The sequence below is a fragment of the Lycium barbarum genome, chromosome 1 (genome assembly GCF_019175385.1).
Source record: "Lycium barbarum isolate Lr01 chromosome 1, ASM1917538v2, whole genome shotgun sequence".
Taxonomy (NCBI): Eukaryota; Viridiplantae; Streptophyta; class Magnoliopsida; order Solanales; family Solanaceae; genus Lycium; species Lycium barbarum.
Genome location: NC_083337.1, coordinates 56,445,841 through 56,466,096, shown reverse-complemented (window position 1 = coordinate 56,466,096; position 20,256 = coordinate 56,445,841). Strand labels below are relative to the sequence as shown.

General features: G+C 42.8%; 1 protein-coding gene across 1 annotated transcript; it reads right to left on the bottom strand.

Annotated features, from left to right (window-relative positions):
* Positions 1–439: 439 nt before the first annotated feature.
* LOC132611901 (uncharacterized) lies at positions 440–18,256 on the bottom strand. Its single transcript, XM_060326261.1, has 8 exons — positions 18,135–18,256; positions 18,016–18,046; positions 17,332–17,400; positions 17,020–17,077; positions 2,631–2,738; positions 2,001–2,357; positions 1,311–1,663; positions 440–1,018 (listed from the first exon to the last, which is right to left on the bottom strand). The coding sequence occupies exons 1-8, from the start codon at positions 18,254–18,256 to the stop codon at positions 440–442; spliced, it is 1,677 nt and encodes a 558-aa protein (XP_060182244.1).
* Between the last annotated feature and the right edge of the window lie 2,000 nt (positions 18,257–20,256).

Genomic DNA, 20,256 nt, shown 5'->3' with positions numbered 1-20,256 from the left:
CCTACCGGGATGAGCGATTAAGGCAAATATCATAACAAGCGTTCGGATGAAAGAATGAAGAAACAATAAAAGGGGAAATGCTCATTTCATATATGAAAGGTTTTTTACATTTGAACTTTCCACAAGTCAAAAGGCAAAAACAAAATAAAGGCTATTGTAGGCCCGATCTACCCTGTTCGGTTGGAGCCGGAGTTCTCAGCAACCGTTCGCTCAGAATCCTCAGACTCAACATTAATAGCTTTTTTAGCCTCCTCCTCCATTGCTTTGGCTTCGTTTATCCGAGCCTCGAGGTCCTCTAATCCTTTTTAGGCCTATTCGAGGGTAGCCCTCCGGGACTTCCACCATTCATACTCGACCAAAATCGTGGTATGAGCCTCGACAGGCTCCATGTCCTTAAGAGACTCTTCTAAATAGGCCTCAACTTTTTCCAATTTAAATGCTAGTTTGGATCATTTTTCGAGAAGAACTGACTGAATTTTTTTAGCCGACTCAAGCTAGGTTTGAAGCACGTCATTGGCCTCGGCTGCCTCCTCGACTTGCTCTTGAGCTCGTCACTAATCCGGACTCGATTCTCGGCCTTCTGTTCGACCACCCTCAACTTCTCCTTGTCTCTAGCATTTTCGGATTCAAGCAGCCGATGCCTCTCTGCTATCTTCACAGCATCGACCTTGACCGAATCAAGTTCACTTCGAAGTTCAGAGATAGTGGCCTCGAGTACCCCGAGCCTCGAAGTAAAACGGGGATTGTCTTGGCTAAGTCCGGCCTTATCCACTTCTAGGAGCCGGTTCTTTTCAACCATTCCGGCCAACTCAACCTTCAAATGAAGATTTTCGGCCTTCGCCGCTTCGAACTCAGGTTGAAGGTTGGAAAGGGCAGCGGCCCGGCTCAATTGATCTTCTTTTTCTCGCAGAAGGTGCTGGAACTTCTCCGCTTCACAACCCTGAGTATCCAGCTGGCCCTTTAAGTAGTCAACCTTGTGCTGAGCACGGATAAAGACCTCATTGACGAGCACAACACTCTGCAGAAGGAACAAGTAAAGTTAAACTTGGATAAAGCTAGAGCTGAGGATCACATTGAATTATGGAAAGATTGGATGATAAGCTTACCCGATTGCTTGCGTGCATGCCCTCATTAATGAGGCACTGCCAGGGGACTCCGGCCATATTTCTCTTATTCGAGTCCGAAATGAAAGGCCTCATATAGCTTGCTACTCCCATAGGACGGGACAAAAAACTGCAATCCTCGAGGATGGTGACCATAGCCGACCTTGTCCTTCTCGGTTCCACGCTAGGGGCCGGAAAGATACCTACTAGACTATCCCTTGCACTCGTTTCAGTAGTCCAGCTAGCTGCCCTCGTGGCCCGAGGGATAGGGAGATGTCCGAAACTGGCAGCTTCCCCAGTTGCTGGAGGGGTATCCGAGAATTTGTCATCGAGGTTATCAGACCTCGGCACAGGAGTAGGAGAAGTTGGAGTAGTCCCAGCGGTCTCGGTAGAAGCAGGTGCCTCGGATGCTGCAGCAGGGTCACCATCGGGCAGTGGGCTGGTATCCATTGGAGCCTCGGTATCAGGGGCCGACTCTGCTCTTTGTTCGCCCTCAATATTCGAAGATGGCCCGGATCTTCTAGGACTTTGCAGGGGAATTTCCTTGGATGAAGCATCACCTGAAATGTCAATGAATTCAATTGACCTTAGAGGAGTTGGAAAAAGAATTTCTTCCCCACCTGGGTGCTGAGCCGGAATGGAAGATCCTTCTTTAGTGGTAGGGTAGGGCAGAATGGTGGCTTCCTCTTCCGGAACAGAGGCGACGGAGGGACCCTCACTGACCCTTCGAATACGAAAGTCGGGCTCTGATTCATTCCTCAGAGTCCGAACAACGCTCCTTGCCCTTTTCTTTGGTTTCTACTCCCATAGGATGGGACAAAAAACTGCAATCCTCGAGGATGGTGACCATGGCCGACCTTGTCCTTCTCGGTTCCACGCTAGGGGCCGGAAAGATACCTACTAGACTATCCCTTGCACTCGTTTCGGTAGTCCAGCTAGCTGCCCTCGTGGCCCAAGGGATAGGGAGATGTCCGAAACTAGCAGCTTCCCCAGTTGCTGGAGGGGTATCCGAGAATATGTCATCGAGGTTATCAGACCTCGGCACAGGAGTAGGAGAAGTTGGAGTAGTCCCAGCGGTCTCGGTAGAAGCAGGTGCCTCAGATGCTGCAGCAGGGTCACCACCGGGCAGTGGGCTGGTATCCATTGGAGCCTCGGTATCAGGGGCCGACTCTGCTTTTTGTTCGCCCTCAATATTCGAAGATGGCCCGAAACTTCTAGGACTTTGCAGGGGAATTTCCTTGGATGAAGCATCACCTGAAATGTCAATGAATTCAATTGACCTTAGAGGAGTTGGAAAAAGAACTTCTTCCCCACCTGGGTGCTGAGCCGGAATGGAAGATCCTTCTTTAGTGGTAGGGAAGGGCAGAATGGTGGCTTCCTCCTCCGGAACAGAGGCGACGGAGGGACCCTCACTGACCCTTTGAATAAGAAAGTCGGCCTCTGATTCATTCCTCAGAGTCCGAACAACGCTCCTTGCCCTTTTCTTTGGTTTCTACCCTTTGTCCGAGGGCTTTCTCCTTCTCTTACCGGTAGCAGCAATGAGCCGAGATGACCCTTCCGTATCAAATTTAGGAATCGGTACAGCAAGCTCGGCCGCTGGTTCCGATCTTGGCCCCACTGAGCCCTTGGAAAAACCTGAATACCGATGGGGTTATAAAAAGAAAAGGAAAAAGGAGAGGATTCAATATATACCAAATCAAGGAGAAGATTACCATGATTTTGTGCAACCCATCGGCCACGCGACAGGTCCTCCCATGTCCGTTGTTCATGAGTATGTTGATCGATGATTGCCCCAACCCATTTAGTCATGTTCCGGACGGCCGGAGGTATCCATGCCTCGGCAGATAAACATAAAAAAGGGGAGAAACTACATGTATGCAAGGGAGCAAGTGTTGACAAAGCATGAAGGAAGAATAATTATAGAAGGGAGAACTGAGAAACTTACGCCTGTTGTTCCACCTTTTCGGAAAGGGCATGTACTCGACCGGAATAATGTCCGCGGTTCTTATCCGGACATAACGTTCCAACCACCCTCGATCTCTGTCCTCGTCGAGTTTGGAGAAGATCGGGTTCTGACCTCGCTTGGCCAGCTTTATCACGCCCCCTCGGAAGAGTCTCGGGGAATATAACCGCATGAAGTGCGCCATTGTGAATTCCCTTTTGACGTTATTGGCTAGTAACCGGAGGCAGGCCATAGTCCTCCAGATAAGCGACCCAATTTGGGCCAAGGTCACATTGTACGTCTGGCACATCTCCAAAATAACCGGGTCAATTGGAGGGTCGAGCTTGAGTGTAAATGGATAAGTGTAAACATACAAGAAACCTTCTCTATGATCGGTGCTAGACTTGTCGGGCCCGAGGGCGAACACTTGTACCGGGCGGTTATCCCATCCGCACTCGGCCCGAACCTGGTCAAGGATATCCTCCGTAATAGACCAAGGGTATCGCCTTTCATCGAAACCCCAATCCGTGACCGGGGATGGCTTCTCGATGTCAATTTTTTTTTATAGTTGGGTCTTGTTGACACTATGTCTAAAGCAGTCGGTTCAACGAAAGTTTTTCCCTTGGGATTTGAGGTTGGCTCGGCTCACTGAAAAGAAACCGAGGGAACGTCCTGGGAAGTAGTTTCGGTGTTAGCAGACATTTGGAAGGTGTGAAAGAGAAGATTTGAGAATTTTTGGTGGAAACAATGGAGGAAATGTAAGAAGAATGAAGAAGTAGTTGGATGCAAAATGACAAAGGAAAGGGGTAGAAAGGTGCACTTTCGATCAAAAAATAGCAAATGGAGAAGTTGGCAAAGTTGGCCTCTTACGATCAAACGAGCAAGAAATGAAAAAATGAAACGATCAAATGAGCAAAGAAATGAGGAACTGAAACGATTAGATAAGCAAGGAAATGAGGAAATGAAAAAGTGAAAATGGAGAAGTGAAATGGCTAAGGGCCTTATATAGGCATGGAATTGTAGCAGTTACAGAGCATAACCAATCGGGCAGCGACACATGTCCAACAATAAATGGGACGTGATATGAAGCTACGTACGTTACGGCGGTTCCCGAGGTCGGCCATTCGGGACGAGACACGTGGCCGATGTCAGAAGGACGAGACATAATTGTTCCCGCCAAAATTAAAAGATTGACCGAGCCTATGAAACCACCGGTTTTGTGACCTATCCACTTCCCATTACTCCGGTAAAACTACGGTCCGGAAAGTGTGGGGACTATCTGTATACAGTAAAAACTGGGACAATGCAAGACTGGTGAGATCGTGGGCCGAGGGAGGACCAAATAAGCACGAGTATGTTCAGTCTTTTCTTCAGACCGGAGGGATTACACCGAATGCGGCTGGCCAAAGATGAAAGAAGTGTATCCGTTAGTCCGGTTTTTCCAAGCCAAACTCAACATGGTCGTTAGTCCGGTTTCTCCATGTCCGAGCTGAACGTGGTGTTACACCTCAGAAAATTTTCCGGTGGTACGCAAGTGGAGGAACTAGTGATGAATGTGAGTGCACGATGTCTATGAGCAAGAAACGACGTTTGATGACCTTAGGTGAGATTTCGAAAGTATCCGATGTGAGACGAGGAAGTTGGCTAAGTTAAGATGAGATACAAGGTGAGCAATGCATGTGCATGGACGGGGGTGATTAAAATGAGAAGTCTAACAAATATGGGAAGTTGCAGAATTGCAACTGCCCAGTGGTCGTAAATCGCATAATACGGACCGTAAATTGCAATACGGTCCGTAAACTGGCAGTAGTAAACTGCCATGCAAGGTTTCAACTTTCTGCCCAGTCAAGAAATGGTAAAACACGACTAGGTGGACGGACCGTAAAGTGATTTACGGCCCGTAAACCATGGTCGTAAACCACCATGAAGGCAGCCCAGCTTCTGGTTCTGGAAATGATTAAATACGCCCATGGAGGACGAGCCGTATAGTGGAATACGGGCCGTAAACCACGATGGATAACCACTGTTCATCTCAGCACAGATTTCACAAGTCATTAAATAAAGGGACCAACACTTGTTTTATTCCATTACAACACTACACCACTTCTCTCTAAAACTTCTCTCTACATTTATTATATGAGTTTTCAAGGATTATAAGCCATCAATAACATTAAGACAAGTGAATCAAGGATAAGGGAATCATCAAGGATCATCCAAGTCAAGAAATCCAAATGGAGAAAAACTAGGGTTTTGCTCAAAGAGGAGTATTATCAACCAAAGCTTGTTCCTACAACTTCTAAGGTAAGATTCATGATTTTTACATGATGTTTAAGGTATTGGAGAATTAAAATACATGGATTGTAGGAAATGTGATCAACTAGGTCATGAATGGTGAATAGTGACATTTTGAGGAATAGTTTGAATTGAATTATGAATGTTGTTGTGTTGCGATATGAATGTATTATAAATGGTACTAAGATCATTAACTCGACACTTTAGACGAATGGACGAAGTTGGAGGCATGACCATAAATATGGGAGAATTAGAAGCAAATTGAGAAATCTAGATAATGTGGATGATGTGAATGACTAATGGCCATTGTTATGATATTAATGAAGGTATAGACGCTAGCATTGGAAGGAAACGTGCAAGTGTAGAATAGTCCGACGAAAAGGTATGTAAGGCTAACCCTTCTTTCATAAGGCATGATTCTTGGCCAAACTTCTAATTCCTCTATATGAGTATGTTGTATTCAAGTGATTGACACTCCGAGCTCATAAGCTCACGATCCTTAACATGTACTACGATTGTACTACGCCCCTCATATGACGAGTAAGCCTAAGATATGGATGTAGCAATAATGACGAAGATAGTGATGGCGATAATAATAATAATGATGCTAAAGGTGCCTACGGGCTATTATACTTATATGTGCCTATGAAGGGTTATAATGATACCCCGAACTTATAACGCCGGGTAGGATATATGTATATGATTATGTATAAAGTATGTATACGATTATGTAACGCGCGCACACCTCTGCAGATGGTACGGATAACCCTGAAGCCTTAGTAGGGCCAGGTAGAAATAACATTGAGCCTTGGTTGGCTAAGTACGTATGAAACACCGAACCTTATGGTCGGGCACGCTATGTATGTATATAAGTGTATGGCTATGTATATAATATGAATATGAATGTGAAAAGAATATGTATACGAATACGAATAAGGACATGTATGCGAATATGAGCCCAAGTTGGGTACGAGTACTATTATGAAATACGCATGAGAAATGGAAAGTTCCTATGAAAGGCAGGTAAGTGCCATGATGATGATATTATTGTCTTCCCTCCTGTGCCACTTCATATATTGTCTATGATGCTTCTATATTGATGTTAATCACGCTTTACATACTCAGCACATTCTTCGTACTGACGTCCTTTTGTTTGTGGACGCTGCGTCATGCCCGCCGGTGCACAGGGAGACAGACTTGATCCATAGCTGCCTATTTGGAGATTACATAGAGAGCTCCATTTCCTTCGGAGCCATATCTTTTGGGTACTCATTCTTTTGTGTATATAATTATGGGTATAGCAGGGTCCTGTCCCGCTAATGTGATATGTTATACTCTTAGAGGCTCGTAGATATGTGTGTGTGTGGATAGATGTGTTTGGCCTTGTTGGCCTATGTTTTGTATATCATTTTGTCGGCCACGTGGGCCCATGTGCATTGATGTGGCATAAATGCCTACAATGATATAAATGGGTTGTTGTCCAGATGGGACTAGTTGACGAATGAATGGAAATGCATGTATAATTATGTGGCTCACCTAGATGTAAGTATAAGAGTAAGCTAAGAGGGTGCTCGGGTGGGTTAACACCGGGTGCTCGTCGCGGCCCCGAGTCGGGTCGTGACAAAAGTGGTATCAGAGCAGTTCAGTCCTAGGATGTGTCTACGAGCCGTGTCTAGTAGAGTCTTGGTTATGGGTGTGTTGCGCGCCACACTTATAAACAAGAAGCTGTGGACATTTAAGAATATATGACCTTCTTTCTTCATAAGAATCGTGCGATAGAGCTATGATGTAAGAAATTCTTGTTCCTAAATCGTGTGTTGTGTATTTCAGAGATGCCTAAAAAGAAAAAGGCTACAGCAGCCCAAAAGGGCAAGACGGTGGCAGAATAGCGGGCTGAAAGAGCACCGCCACCGGTAGTAGAGGAAGATGAGTCCCAGTGTGCGGCTCAATCTCAGTCCTCCCAGACAGTGCCTATTACCGAGGAGCACGTGGGAGCCTCAGCCCCAGCTCCAGCTCCTCCACCAAATGCTTTGGGCCAAGATGTAAAAGAGGCCATTACTTTATTGACTCAATTGGTTGCGGCCCAGGCTCAGAGGCACAGTTCAGGGTATGGTGATAGGGCTGTTAGTGCAAGAGCCCGTGATTTCAGTACTTTGAACCCTCCGGAATTCTTTGGGTCAAAACCGGAGGAGGATCCCCAGGACTTTATTGATGGTATGCTAAGGACGCTCCGGTTGATACATGCTTCAGACACCGAGTCGGTAGAGCTGGCATCATATAGATTGAGAGACGTCTCGATCCAGTGGTATACAGTGTGGATGGCTTCACGGGGGGCCAATGCACCTCCCCCGGTATGGCAAGAGTTTGTTGATGCTTTTCTCCGTCATTATATGACCCCAGAAGTTTGGCGAGCTAGGGCCGATAAATTCTTAAATTTGAGGCAAGGCAGTATGAGTGCCCTAGAGTATAGCCTCCGTTTTAACTCCTTGGCCAGGTATGCTTCGGCCATGGTAGCAGATATGGGCGACCGGGTACACCGATTTGTAAAGGGCCTAGGGCCCCATCTGATGGACAAATACTTGACCGCGTCCCTTCAGGACGGTATGGATATTGCACGCATTCAGGCACATGCTCAGAACTTAGAGGAAAGCCTACAGCAGCGGAGAAGTGAATGTGAACAGGATAGAGGACATAGCAAGAGGGCTAGATCTTCGGGCCCAATACGTGAGTCCAGAGGCGGACACAGGCAACAGTTCCCTAGATATGCGGGCTATTCTATGACCAGTGCACCTCCACGGTTTCCAGACCAGGGCCTTGATAGATCTGTTCGTTCAGGGCCGAGTCAGAGTTATCCGGGGTTCCAGTTTAGAGGTGATTCAGGCCAGTCAAGGCCACCTATACCATGATGTTCCCAGTGTGGGAAGTCGCATTGGGGTCAATGCCGATTGGGTTCAGATGTTTGCTATTCATGTGGTCGACCGGGCCATATTATGCGTGATTGCCCCTCAGTGCATGGTAGAGGTAGGACCCAGCCATCAGGGTCGGTAGCCGGATCTGCGGCATCTGTACGCCCTACGGGGCTAGGTTCACATGCGCCAGTCGGCCATGGTAGAGGTAGAGGCAGAGCTCCCCGTACTAGCGGTCCTCAGGACCATATTTATGCTTTGGCTGGACGCCAAGATCTTGAGTCTTCTCCTGATGTGGTCACAGGTATATTATCGGTATTCTCTCATGATGTATATGCTTTGATTGATCCGGGCTCCATATTATCATATGTTACTCCATATATTGCGGGTCGATTTATAATTGAGCCGGAGTCTATCAAACCTTTTGAGGTGTTTACACCCGTGGGTGACTCGGTAATAGCTAGCCGAGTATATAGGAATTGTGTGATTGTGATTTGTGATCGTCGTACCATGATTGATTTGCATGAGCTAGAAATGGTAGATTTTGACGTTATTATGGGCATGGATTGGTTGGCTTCTTGTTATGCCAATGTTGATTGCCAAATGAAGATGGTTCGTTTCCAGTTTCCGGGAGAACCAGTCTTAGAATGGAAAGGGAATGCGGCATCACCAAAAGATAGGTTTATTTCCTATCTAAAAGCAAGGAAGATGATCACGAAAGGGTGTATTTATCACCTAGTGCGAGTTCAAGATGTAGAAGCTGAGTCGTCGACTCTTCAGTCAGTTCCGGTAGTGAACAAATTTCCGGACGTGTTCCCGGAAGAGCTTCCAGGCCTTCCTCCCGAGCGAGAGATCAATTTTGCGATTGATGTGTTGCCAGACACTAAACCCATATCTATTCCCCCATATAGAATGGCACCCGCGGAAATGAAAGGGTTGAAGGAGCAATTGAGGGACTTGCTTGATAAAGGCTTCATTAGGTCTAGTTCATCCCCGTGGGGAGCACCCGTATTGTTCGTCCGGAAGAAGGATGGCTCCTGGAGAATGTGCATTGATTATCGGCAATTGAATAAAGTCACGATTAAGAACAAGTATCCCCTCCCGAGGATTGATGATTTATTTGATGAATTGCAAGGTGCCAAATGGTTTTCAAATATTGATTTGAGGTCCGGGTATCACCAAGTAAGAGTTAGGGAGAAAGAAATCCCTAAGACAGCTTTCAGAACAAGATATGGCCATTTCGAGTTCCGAGTAATGTCGTTTGGGTTAACTAATGCCCCGGCAGTGTTTATGGACCTAATGAACAGTGTATTCAGACCTTTTCTAGATCTATTTGTAATTGTATTCATCGACGACATCTTAGTGTATTCTAGATCCGAGGACGAGCATGCGGATCATTTGCTAATTGTCCTTGGAGTTCTTCGAGCTCGAGAGTTGTTTGCAAAATTCTCCAAGTGTGAGTTTTGGTTGAACTCGGTATCATTTCTGGGCCATATTGTTGCAGCTGATGGTATTCGAGTGGATAGCCAAAAGATCGAGGCCGTGAAGACTTGGCCAAGGCCCACGACTCCTACGGAGGTTCGTAGCTTTTTGGGCTTAGCAGGCTATTACAGAAGATTTGTTGAGGGTTTTTCTTCTATTTCTGAGCCACTCACCAAGTTGACTCAGAAGTCAGCTAAGTTTCAATGGACAGATGCTTGCGAGCGTAGTTTCCAAGAGTTGAAAGACCGATTGACTTCAGCCCCAGTCTTGACACTTCCAGAGGGATTGGAAGGATATGTTATTTATTGTGATGCTTCAGGCGTCGGGCTAGGTTGTGTATTGATGCAAAATGGTAAGGTGATTGCGTATGCTTCTAGACAATTACGGAAACATGAACAGAACTATCCAACCCACGATTTAGAATTAGCCGCAGTGGTCCATGCATTAAAGATATGGCGACATTATTTATATGGTGTCCATGTGGATGTTTATACAAATCATAAGAGCCTTCAGTATATCTTCAAGCAGAAAGAGTTGAATTTGTGACAACGACAATGGTTGGAGTTGCTAAAGGATTACGATGTTGATATCTTGTATCACCCCGGAAAGGCTAACGTTGTGGCTGACGCTCTTAGCCGTAGATCCATGGGAAGTCTAAGTGATGTACGACCAGAAAAGAAAGAGATGGCCCGTGAGCTTTAACAGTTAGCGAGCCTAGGAGTCCGAGTAGTGGACTCAGGTAGCAGCGGAGCTACTATTCAGAATTCAGCCGTTTCATCGCTAGTAGCGGAAGTAAAAGAGCGACAATATGAGGATCCCATGCTAATGCAGTACAGAGATACACTCCCTCAGAAGGAGGAGTCATCATTTGATATTTCGGAAGACGGAGTTCTCCGATGTCGAGGCAGGTTATGTGTTCCCGATGTGGTAGGTCTACGTCACCAAATATTGAGGGAAGCTCATTGTTCCCGTTACTCCGTTCACCCCGGAGCGACGAAAATGTATCATGATCTTAAGTCTATATATTGGTGGAATGGGATGAAGAAATACGTAGCGGAATTTGTAGCTCAATGTCCTAATTGCCAACAAGTGAAGATCGAGCACCAAAAGTCGGGTGGCTTATTGCAAGCTATAGAAATCCCAACTTGGAAGTGGGAAGTGATTAATATGGATTTCATTACAGGGTTACCCCGTTCTCGACGTAAGTATGATTCTATATGGGTGATCGTGGATAGACTCACAAAGTCTGCGCATTTCTTACCGGTCAGAACGACCTATATGGCAGAAGATTATGCGAAGCTTTATCTTAAAGAGATAGTGAAACTCCATGGCGTTCCAGTATCTATTATCTCCGATAGAGAGACCCAGTTTACAGCCAAGTTTTGGAGATCGTTCCAAGAGGGTCTAGGGACCCAAGTGCTCCTTAGCACGGCGTTTCATCCACAGACCGATGGGCAGGCCGAACGTACCATTCAGACTCTTGAAGATATGTTGCGAGCATGTATGAAAGATTTTGGAGGAAATTGGGATGATCATTTGCCACTCATTGAATTTACTTACAATAATAGTTACCATTCCAGCATTCAAATGGCACCGTATGAAGCTCTATAAGGGCGAAAGTGTAGATCCCCAATTGGGTGGTTTGAAACTGGAGAAACTAAGTTGATAGGGCCAGACTTGGTCCAGCAAGCAATAGAGAAAGTTAAGCTCATACAAGATCGGTTGCTAGCGGCTCAAAGTCGTCAGAAGTCCTATGCGGATAATCGTAGAAGAGACTTAGAGTTCGAAGTGAAAGATTGGGTATTCTTGAAAGTGTCGCTGATGAAGGGCGTGATGAGATTTGGCAAAAAGGGGAAGCTCAGTCCCCGGTATATTGGGCCATACGAAATTGTACGCAAGATAGGCAAAGTGGCCTATGAGTTAAATCTACCTCCAGACTTGGAGTCAGTTCATCCAGTATTTCATGTTTCGATGCTTCGGAAATGTGTTGGAGATCCTACTAGGATCGTCCCAGTGAATGATGTGCAAGTAACAGAGAAATTGACTTATGAAGAGATACCCATTGCCATACTAGATAGGCAAGTACGGAGACTTAGAAACAAGGAAGTGGCCTCAGTTAAGGTCTTATGGAGGAACAACAATCGAGAGGAAATGACGTGGGAAGCAGAAGAGAGTATGCAATCCAAATACCCACATCTATTTCAGCCCTTGGAGGAAGTACAAAATGAGACGTCGAGATCATAAGGTATGCACGTTTTCCTTTTATGCTTTTGGGTCGTGTGTGGACAATTTTTATGTTATTATGTAGTGGCCCTGTGTGGCATCGATATTATGGGCTGTTGTGGCAGGATGGCAGTTCCATAATGTAGGGGAAACTCTGGCGAAATTTTTCTAGAATTCCCGAACACTTTAACATTCGAGGATGAATGTTCTTAAGGGGGCGAGAATGTTACACCTCGGAAAATTTTCCGTTGGTACGCAAGTGGATGAACTAGTGATGAATATGAGTGCACGATGTCTATGAGCAAGAAACGACGTTTGATGACCTTAGGCGAGATTTCGAAAGTATCCGATGTGAGACGAGGAAGTTGGCTAAGTTAAGATGAGATACAAGGTGAGCAATGCATGTGCATGGACGGGGGTGATTAAAATGAGAAGTCTAAAAAATATGGGAAGTTGCAGAATTGAAACTGCCCAGTGGTCGTAAATCGCAAAATACGGACCGTAAATTGCAATACGGTCCATAAACTGGCAGTCGTAAACTGCCATGCAAGGTTTCAACTTTCTGCCCAGTTAAGAAATGGTAAAACACGACCAGGTGGACGGACCGTAAAGTGATTTACGGCCCGTAAACCACCATGAAGGCAGCCCAGCTTCTGGTTCTGGAAATGGTTAAATACGCCCATGGAGGACGAGCCGTATAGTAGAATACGGGCCGTAAACCACGATGGACGACCACTGTTCATCTCAGCACAGATTTCACAAGTCATTAATTAAAGGGACCAACACTTGTTTTATTTCATTACAACACTACACCACTTCTCTCTAAAACTTCTCTCTACATTTATTATATGAGTTTTCAAGGATTATAAGCCATCAATAACATTAAGACAAGTGAATCAAGGATAAGGGAATCATCAAGGATCATCCAAGTCAAGAAATCCAAATGGAGAAAAACTAGGGTTTTGCTCAAAGAGGAGTATTATCAACCAAAGCTTGTTCCTACAACTTCTAAGGTAAGATTCATGATTTTTACATGATGTTTAAGGTATTGGAGAATTAAAATACATGGATTGTAGGAAATGTGGTCAACTAGGTCATGAATGGTGAATAGTGACATTTTGAGGAATAGTTTGAATTGAATTATGAATGTTGTTGTGTTACGATATGAATGTATTATAAATGGTACTAAGATCATGAAATCAACACTTTAGACGAATGGACGAAGTTGGAGGTCATGACCATAAATATGGGAGAATTAGAAGCAAATTGAGAAATCTAGATAATGTGGATGATGTGAATGACTAATGGCCATTGTTATGATATTAATGAAGGTATAGACGCTAGCATTGGAAGGAAACGTGCAAGTGTAGAATAGTCCGACGAAAAGGTATGTAAGGCTAACCCTTCTTTCATAAGGCATGATTCTTGGACAAACTTCTAATTCCTCTATATGAGTATGTTGTATTCAAGTGATTGACACTCCGAGCTCATAAGCTCACGATCCTTAACATGTACTACGATTGTACTACGCCCCTCATATGACGAGTAAGCCTAAGATATGGATGTAGCAATAATGACGAAGATAGTGATGAAGATAATAATAATAATGATGCTAATGGTGCCTACGGGCTATTATACTTATATGTGCCTATGAAGGGCTATAATGATACCCCGAGCTTATAACGCCGGGTAGGATATATGTATATGATTATGTATAAAGTATGTATACGATTATGTAACGCGCGCACACCTCTGCAGATGGTACGGATAACCCTGAAGCCTTGGTAGGGCCAGGTAGAAATAACATTGGGCCTTGGTTGGCTAAGTACGTATGAAACACCGAACTTTATGGTCGGGCACGCTATGTATGTATATAAGTGTATGGCTATGTATATAATATGAATATGAATGTGAAAAGACTATGTATACGAATACGAATAAGGACATGTATGCGAATATGAGCCCAAGTAGGGTACGAGTAGTATTATGAAATACGCATGAGAAATGGAAAGTTCCTATGAAAGGCAGGTAAGTGCCATGATGATGATATTGTTGTCTTCCCTCCTGTGCCACTTCATATATTGTCTATTATGCTTCTATATTGATGTTAATCATGATTTACATACTCAGTACATTCTTCGTACTGACGTCCTTTTGTTTGTGGACGCTGCATCATGCCCGCAGGTGCATAGCGAGATGCCTATTTGGAGATTACATAGAGAGATCCATTTCCTTCAGAGCCATATCTTTTGGGTACTCATTATTTTGTGTATATAATTATGGGCATAGCGGGGTCCTGTCCCGCTAATATGATATGCTATACTCTTAGAGGCTCGTAGATATGTTTGTGTGTGGGTAGATGTGTTTGGCCTTGTTGGCCTATGTTTTGTATATCATTTTGTCGGCCACGTGGGCCCATGTACATTGATGTGGCATAAATGCCTACGATGATATAAATGGGTTGTTGTCCAGATGGGACTAGTTGACGAATGAATGGAAATGCATGTATAATTATGTGGCTCACCTAGATGTAAGTATAAGAGTAAGCTAAGAGGGTGCTCGGGTGGGTTAACACCGGGTGCTCGTCGCGGCCCAGAGTCGGGTCGTGACACGTGGTCGCTAGTCTGGTTAACCAGTTGCGTTGCTACCATGTTTCAAGACCGTTCAATCATTCTGTACTGACGACTGTACGAGTGTCAGACCGTACGGTCATACCTTATCCTTTAAGTGTTTCGTTATTCTAAAAGGCTTTGTATTGTATTCAATGCCCATGAGGCAAACCTATAAATAGAGGACATTTTCCTACTTTTAGGAGTTGGCTTGTTTTAGATCTAGAACATTGTAATAGAAATTATATTGAAGCTCTCTCTCTCTCTAATTTTGGTCCGGATTTGCAGTGTTCTTTGGGTTTATTCATCCATCCAATACAATATAGTGCCATATGTACATATATATATATATATATATATATATAGCTTAATCTATAATATCAACATACTTGTTCAAGGCATTAACACATATATCTATATATACAAATTATGTCATACGAATTCATATACGTTTCATATCAACCAAAAGTAGATTAAAATTTATCGACATATCCTATACCTCACTTACAAATTCAATTGTTACCTAAATTTGGGGTAAACAGAAACATAATTTTAGTGTGGTTAGTTACTCATAAATATTTGGAATTGTTATGAGAAAGTACATGTTGTTCTTGCGTCAGATTTTTAACCCACTTTTTTGTTTTTTACCTGCTTTAGCCTACTTTGCATATAATGTGTAAAAACTTTTCAATACTCATTCTTCTTTCCTAGCTCCCCCATTTCAAAGATCCGTCCCTTCCTCTATCTTCTTTTGATAACTACCTGCATAATTCTTCATCTTTGAACAAACTCAGATATATTGTACACTTTAGTCCTTTCTCTTGCTGCTCATTACCTCTGTGCAGGAACAAAGGAATTAATACCTTTTATAGGAGCACTTGAATGAATGGTGTTATTAAGATGAAACTAAGCATCTGGCAGATGAGACATATAAACAGAGTTTCCACTCCTATGTCGTGCTTCGACCAAGAACCACTTGGCATAAATGTGAAAAAGTAAAACAAAGAGAATTACCAAAGGCAGTGAAGAATACTATGAATAAAGTTCTGTCTAAAAAGAGGAGAAGAAGAGGTGAACATTGTTCGTTGTTTTTTCCGAGTTTAATAGAAGTGGGTCGAAATTTTGAAACAGATTTTGTAAGAAATATCGAGTGGGTATTGTTTAGACTTGCTAGACATAGTTTAAGAGCCTATTTGGATAGACTTAAAAAAACAGCTTATAAGCTGAAAACAACTTATAAGCTGCTTTTTTTAAGCTAAGACAAACGAGCTCAATTATTTTTTTTGGGCTTATTTTAAGCACAAAATGGCTTATAAGCTGGCCAGCCAAATACTCAAAAAAGCTAGTTGCCAAACGGGCTCTAAGGCAATTGTGTTAGGTTGCACTACCTACTTCCTATCCTATGCAATATCCAATTTTCGCCTAAGGAAGGAACACGTTACTTTACCTGTTCTATGCTAGCGTCTTGCAGAATATAAACAACACATAAGTAAAGAACACTGTGATTTTTACGTGAAAACCACCCGGCTCATAAGGGCGATTAAAACCACGACCTACACCTCTGTAGGATTTTCCCCAAACTCCACTACAACGGTGAGCCTCTGCAAATTCAATTTACTGACTCTGTAACCTAGGAACTTACCTCTAATTCCTATCTCACTAATCTCCCTAGACTAGTAAGCAACCTTCAAGTTGATCCCCAACTTGAAGTTGAATTTACAATGGTTTTGTGCTTAACGATATGTTTCTATGAAAGCGGATAAAGGAAAACTCGATAAACAACCTAATACAAAAATCTAGACTTAAGAACTGGAAAACATTATTCAGTAGAACATCTCCTTCATTCTTTCTTCTTGTACTAGGGAAGCACACCTAGATTCTGAATATTCTTGATAATTTTTTTGATAGCTCGATATTCTGAATTCTCATTTAGTGGGTGCGCAAACCTTCTTCTTGGTAAGACTTGGATGTTTATAACATTGGGTGTACAGAAGGTCGTCAAACACAAAAAGCCTCTTCGAGTAGGCCCATGAGATATATTAGGGTTTGTATTGAATTAGGATTCTTGCCTTTTGAGTCGACTTCTTTGTCTTTGTAGAAGTCTGAATGATCTTAACAATTATGGCAAGGAATTCTGCATACTTGACCGCCAAGTCTTTACCATAAATCTGCAAATCCTAGTTGATGTACGGAACATGTTCACGAACCAGTTCCATCATCCCCTTCTCATTCATTCCTGCAACTCCATCTTGAGCCTGCTTTTGTGATGGATGATGCAGCATGTTGATGGACCTGTTTCATAGCATCATGCTCTTCGCTTTGTGTCTGTAGATTTATTCACTGCTGGAAAAAATCATTTCTTCAGCCTTGTCTAGCTCTGTGAATCTGATCATGTTTGCAGACCTAGTTCATGTGCTTTGTCCGCAACTCTCTTTAACAAAATAGGCCTAAGTCGTCTTCACCTTTTCCCTTCATGATCTCTTCTATTTTGATTCGTTCAACAACTGCACTTGATGACTCCTGAGATAGAACATTTCTCCAGACGTGTTCCATTCTTCAATGAATTGCTCTGTGACAGAGTCATCTTCATCTCCTTTACTCTGCCAGCATCTGTATCTATGAGAGCATGTATGTGGACCTGTTCTAATCACCCCATGCTTCTTGATTTTCCCACATGTCTCTAAACTGGTTTACATGCTTTTGTACATTTTTTCAATCATCAAAACTCAGATGTGATAGTGCCAGTAAATTCCCTGTTTTTGATTATGACAAACCTTATGTTCTTCACACCGCTGCTTAACATGTTCCGACAGCTCATTTCCTAGAATTGAACAAATTGAGCACTAACAAGATTGAACCAGGTTAGATTACACAGTACACAGTTTATCTTCCCCCTTTCTTATACATCTTCCCCCTTTTGGCATCATTAAAAAGTCACTACAAATTAGTTTAGCATAAATTAAATTTAGCAATATTAAACTAGTGACCACTGGGGCTATCACAAATACGCATGACAGAGTCGCTATCTCAAATTAGAACATGTTTATCACATTATCAACACAGGGATGTATGAAAGCACGACTGTATCCATTATCAATGAAACAGAACATCGTCAGAGTCATTAAACAAACATACAGACCTAATTTAACAAAAACTAAAATTCAAAATAGTTTAAGAGTGAAGACTGGTGCTAACTAAGGGATTTTAGGATGATAGTTTGGAGGTGGAGGAGAGTTCTTTAGCAAGAGCGGCGACCAATTTCTGGATATATTTAGTGTTTTCCTTTTTCTCCTTATCCAGTGTTGATTGTAAACTCATGATCTGAGTATTCAGAGCTTCTTACTCACATTTATACTTAGCCTGTAGCATACCCAATTCATAGTGTTTATTATCATTTAATGAAACAATCTCAGCCTCCTTTACTGCTAGATGGTCCCTTAAGAGTTGAAGTTCCTCACCAGCGTCTTCGACTGGAACTTATTAATCAACCTGTTCCACAGTCCCAATGACATCCTTCACCATCTGCTACTGCAATACCTCGATGGGAATTTTAATATAACTGAAGACTTCAGCTAACCAGAACCCATATGCCAGTCCATGACCTCTATTCTCCTGAAGTGTGATTCTACGCATATGCTGAAGCATAAGACTAGGCAAATTAATTTGGACCTTAGTATCAAGAAGCTCCATGAGCGTCATATCTAAATAACTTCCCCTCCCCTTCCTTCCTTGGCACAATCATACACAACTTCAAAGTACAACTGATAGAGTCTAGGCATCTCCCTTTTCAGTACCCTTTTGTTTGCACGTGTTCATCATATTAGTGGGAAAAACATTTTAAATAACATAAAAACTATTAAAAATGTGTTTGAATCTCTATAAAAATTTATAAAATGAGGATTTAAATCTACACTATATTAAAAGTGGGAAGCCCTTAAGCCAAAAGTTAAATTACTAAAATATCCATCCCTCATGGGGTACATGCAGCATTTCTCCTAGCTTTTGAGCATTCAACACTATTTTGACTCCCATTACATTACTGATGAGTTCCTCTCCATAAAAAGTGGCATTGACATAAAACTCGGTACATGTTTCTTACACATCTTCCTTTTTTCATCATTGCAAAGAAACAAGTTACTCCACCCTTGGTACTCAATCCTTTCCAGCAGTGCATCATTTTCAAGTCCCCAATGGCCTGTGACTACTCTTCCTCTCAGTACTGACTGTCTTTTGATCATCAACATTGTATTCTTAGTTAGGTCTTTCAAATCCTCGGAGTCATAGTAATTTTCAATGTCCTTGAAGTCCTGATCTTCTAACTCAGACGATTCCTTCTCATCACTTTTAGTTTTTACATCCTTTTGCTTATCTTGAGTTTCATGTTAGTTGAGGCAGACTTTTTAACTCATTTCTTTCTTGCAGTTGATCTGGATCTTGGAGTTTTTACCCCCTTTCCTTTCCTTATTCTTTCCTTCACAACATCTTCGGTCTCTTTTAATGACTCAGTCATGGTTGCTGAACCAAGCTTAGTGTACCTTGTTCTTGAGGCAGTGCTTCTTGTGCTTGCCTGCATTGCCTTTGTGAGGTCTTCCTCAGCCTTTCTCTTTTTCCCCTGGTATGTGGGTTCTTTGTTCTGCTGAGCAGCCTCTTTCCTCAACTCCTTTATTGTCTAGCTTTAGAACAGGCTCACTTGATGCCTTTTTAAGCCTAGATATGACTTTATTTACCACAAACTTAGTAATGAGTACCTTCTTTATCTTCCTCATTATTTTCATTCTCAGTATCATCCTTATTTGAATCAGGTTGAATTATACGTTCTATTTATATATCCTTTTCCTGTGTTTGACCAGGTTCATTGACCTGTTCCATCAGCACTTGGTTATCAACTAATAGTGATTCTTCCTGGGCATTTTCTGGGTTTTCAAGATCCTTCTAATTCAGTTTCTTTTATATCACTTTTACCCAAACTTTCTCGTACCTCAGCCACTACTTCTTTTGCAGATTTTTTTATTTTCACTACTTCCTCCATCTCCTTTATATTGTCACCAACACCGGCGAAACATACTCTATCTTCCGCCTCATTAACCCTCATAGGCAACTCTGCTTCTACTGAAGGACTTTGAGTACCTTCCCCTTGACTTTGCTCCTCTTTTGGCTCTTTCTCAAGTTTGTCTTTTTTGAAACCCAATTCTTCAATGGACATTACTACATGAGCTACTCATGTCTGTTCTACTATCACAAACTTTTGGGACAAGAATTGGGGTAATTTATTCAATAGGGCATGCATAGTATATTCCTTGTAATTATGATAATTTGCACACCAGGCTCTTGCATTCTTCTCCTTCAATTTCAAATAAACCTCCAGATGTCTCCAGAACATCGGAATGATCAGAGAAAGTTACCAGGGATGGATCAAATTGAGAGTCATCGAAGTGAATTGGTTCTTCAGTACGACACGCTCTTGCCTTGTTTTGCTAGTGTTTTGGACTTGTGGGTTGAGGTTTGAACCATATTTATAGGCTTTTCTGTGAGGGTTGACTCAGGGATATTTGGACTTAACATTGTCTCGGTAGAGAAGGAGATAGGGTCGTGAGAGATTTGGGTGGAGGTTTGGGGATTTTGAGCAGAAGTGGAGGTAGAGGCTTGCTGTTCCATGGAAGTAGATCAAGAATTTGAGAGAAAAGTGAGAGTAGAGAACG

What these genes read in the sequence shown, in the direction of transcription:
- LOC132611901 (XM_060326261.1), bottom strand. Translation starts at nt 18,256, where the DNA reads ATGACGCTCATGGAGCTTCTTGATACTAAGGTCCAAATTAATTTGCCT. An exon ending in TCGGCTCATTGCTGCTACCG is followed by an intron (nt 2,358 to 2,630) that starts GTAAGAGAAGGA and finishes TTGACATTTCAG; the next exon opens with GTGATGCTTCATCCAAGGAA. An exon ending in TGCAAGGGATAGTCTAGTAG is followed by an intron (nt 1,664 to 2,000) that starts GTATCTTTCCGG and finishes TTGACATTTCAG; the next exon opens with GTGATGCTTCATCCAAGGAA.